This window comes from Octopus bimaculoides, chromosome 15 (assembly GCF_001194135.2).
Source record: "Octopus bimaculoides isolate UCB-OBI-ISO-001 chromosome 15, ASM119413v2, whole genome shotgun sequence".
Classification (NCBI taxonomy): Eukaryota; Metazoa; Mollusca; class Cephalopoda; order Octopoda; family Octopodidae; genus Octopus; species Octopus bimaculoides.
The window spans coordinates 55,102,358-55,104,896 of record NC_068995.1 but is presented as its reverse complement, the minus strand read 5'-3'; the positions used below and the strand labels follow the sequence as shown (position 1 = coordinate 55,104,896).

Genomic DNA, 2,539 nt, shown 5'->3' with positions numbered 1-2,539 from the left:
ATATATATATATATATATATATATATATATATATAATTTTGGGACTAGCGGCTATTTTTCAATTCAGTTATTGAGGAAAGCACGTTTAGATTAGGTTAACGGGGAGCGGTGTGCAATCCCGTTCATGAACACACACTCACACAGGTATACAGACAGACACGCACCCACACACATACACATACACACACACACATCGTAAATTAAAGCCGCAGATCATAGAAGAAAGAGAGCAACACTGTCAAAAAGTATTACATTAAGGTTAAGAGACATGTGTTAAGGGCATAGATACAAATATGCACACACACACCCACCCACACACACGTGTGTGTCACCGGTATGCGATTATTGGTATCTGTTGGATATCTGGATGTAGAACGAGTGACAGACTTTTCTCTTTTTTCTTACACCCCACTGCGAGGTAGGATCCGCAGTCATTTACGGATGACCATTCACTGGGCGAGGGATGTTAGCGGACACACACACACACACACATATAAAGCCGTACAACAGTATTTGTAAATACACTTAGAGTCGCGCACTCATATATGCCTGCATACCACTAGTGTGTATACATGTGCCTAAATACATCCATACTTTCAGCTGACATGCTTCAGTAACATACAGGCTCATTCCGAAGACAACATATATAAATATATAACAGTTACAATACATATTATGGTTACCAGTCTAGTCTTCTGGTCCTGTCATTTCGCTAGCTGGCAGGAGTTCGCTCTCCTGTTGGCAATATATTGGACACAGGTTACGTCGTTAACCAACTGGAGAGGGTTTCCTTTGGGAATAAAAAAAAAATAGTAGTAACTACTACTATAAACAACCTTCACAAAAATTCAAATAATACAACCAACACTGAAATCCATTAAAAAACCATGTGACTATAAAGAATGTAGAATCATTCAAAAGAAAAGTATTCTATAGATAAACACTCCCAAACGGAAGAAGAAAATTTGCCAGCTTCAACAAACACTGCTGCATTTTACCCAAACAGTCAGTTGCGGAAAACAGCAGAGCGAAAAGCGTCATGGTTTATTACCACTGCTACCAAGCCGATTTCATACTAATAACGAAAGAAAATCTGTTTGAAAAATGTCATAGTTATACACCCTGAAGAGATCGTAATAATAATAATGCATAAATCGCAACATTTAAATATGCAGCCATATACAATTAATACGATCCAAACACGTTTCGGACAATTATTATGAATAAAACAATTGCAAATAAACATAAAATCTGAATGTTCAAACTTTTCATTCTCCTTATTATAAGTATTGTACTTTACACCCTAAGTAGCCAGTGAAAAATTGTTACATTGGATGGAAGTTAATAAGAAATTTACCATAAAACGCACCATGTGAAGAAACCAGCCTTGACATTTTACAACGAGAAATTCAGTATCAGCCTGGATATCATAACCCTCCTCTTATTACACGCGCGCGCGCTCACACACACACACGCACACACACACGACTTCCATTATATTTGATGTATTAATGAGAAAAGTTTCTTTTATTACAGATCAGAACAATTATTCAGGAGGAAACGTGCCCTGTGAGTTATACTTTCTTAAGTAATATTAATCTTAAATGAAGGCGTGGAGCTTTCAGAAACGTTGGTACGCCGGGTGAAATGCATAGCGGTATTTCGTCTGTCTTTACATTCTGAGTTGAAATTCAACTGAAATCGGCTTTGTCTTTAATTCTTACAGGGGCGACAAATTAATTACCAGTTGCGTACTATGGTCAGTCTAATCGATTGTCCCCTCCCGCGAAATTTCGAGTCTTGTGCCTAGAGTAGAAAAGAACATTAATGTTAAAAGTGCACTGTACACCTTTACAATTACACATATACATATTCTCTCACATGCGCACACATCCTCTCACACACGCACATATGAGATAAGTCAGTTCTAAAGTCGTTTTAACGGAATAAAATCTTTACGAATATTAAAAATACTATTCTTTGATATAATCTGTTAAGAAGGTAAAAAATTTAGAATGTAAAAAAAATAATTAATGAATAACTGCTTATCTGATGGTAAATAATAATTTACTTCAGACTGATTATCTCAAATTTATTGTCAAAATACGAGGTTTTCTTTCCAACCTAATAATTTAAGGAGAAACGGTGAAAGAAAGAGTCTAAAGAGTGTACTATTTGAAGGTTCATTGAATCAAAATATATATCTTTAAGAACGATGTATATGTATTTGTGTGTGTGTCTACACATGAATTCCACTATATTTTATTAATAATATATTTTTTTTCCTCAACAGACCTGCTCTTGGCAAAGCAGCACTAAAGGTGTAAGTTATTGAATTTTGCAGTATATTAATGTGAAAGTTGTTTCCTATAACATATCATTTATAGGTGTATATACAAAATGCCTATTCTTTAACCTTTGGAACTGAAAGTAGAGAAAACTATAAAAAGTAGCATTTCCTAAACATCCACATACATACATGCGTACAAAAATATACATACATACACACACACATACATATATACATATGTCTTATATA

At 34.9% G+C, this 2,539-nt stretch overlaps 1 protein-coding gene across 4 annotated transcripts in view; it reads left to right on the top strand.

Annotated features, from left to right (window-relative positions):
* Window positions 1-2,539, top strand: part of LOC106881480 (uncharacterized) — a 30,665-nt gene that overhangs the window by 13,372 nt on the left and 14,754 nt on the right. For 2 of the 4 annotated variants that reach the window (XM_052973356.1, XM_052973355.1), the window contains exons 5-6: window positions 1,537-1,569; window positions 2,294-2,323. In XM_052973356.1, coding sequence (XP_052829316.1) covers window positions 1,537-1,569; window positions 2,294-2,323 — 63 coding nt within the window. The remainder of the gene's footprint in view (window positions 1-1,536; window positions 1,570-2,293; window positions 2,324-2,539) is intronic. The other 2 variants (XM_052973358.1, XM_052973357.1) reach the window with 1 other exon arrangement.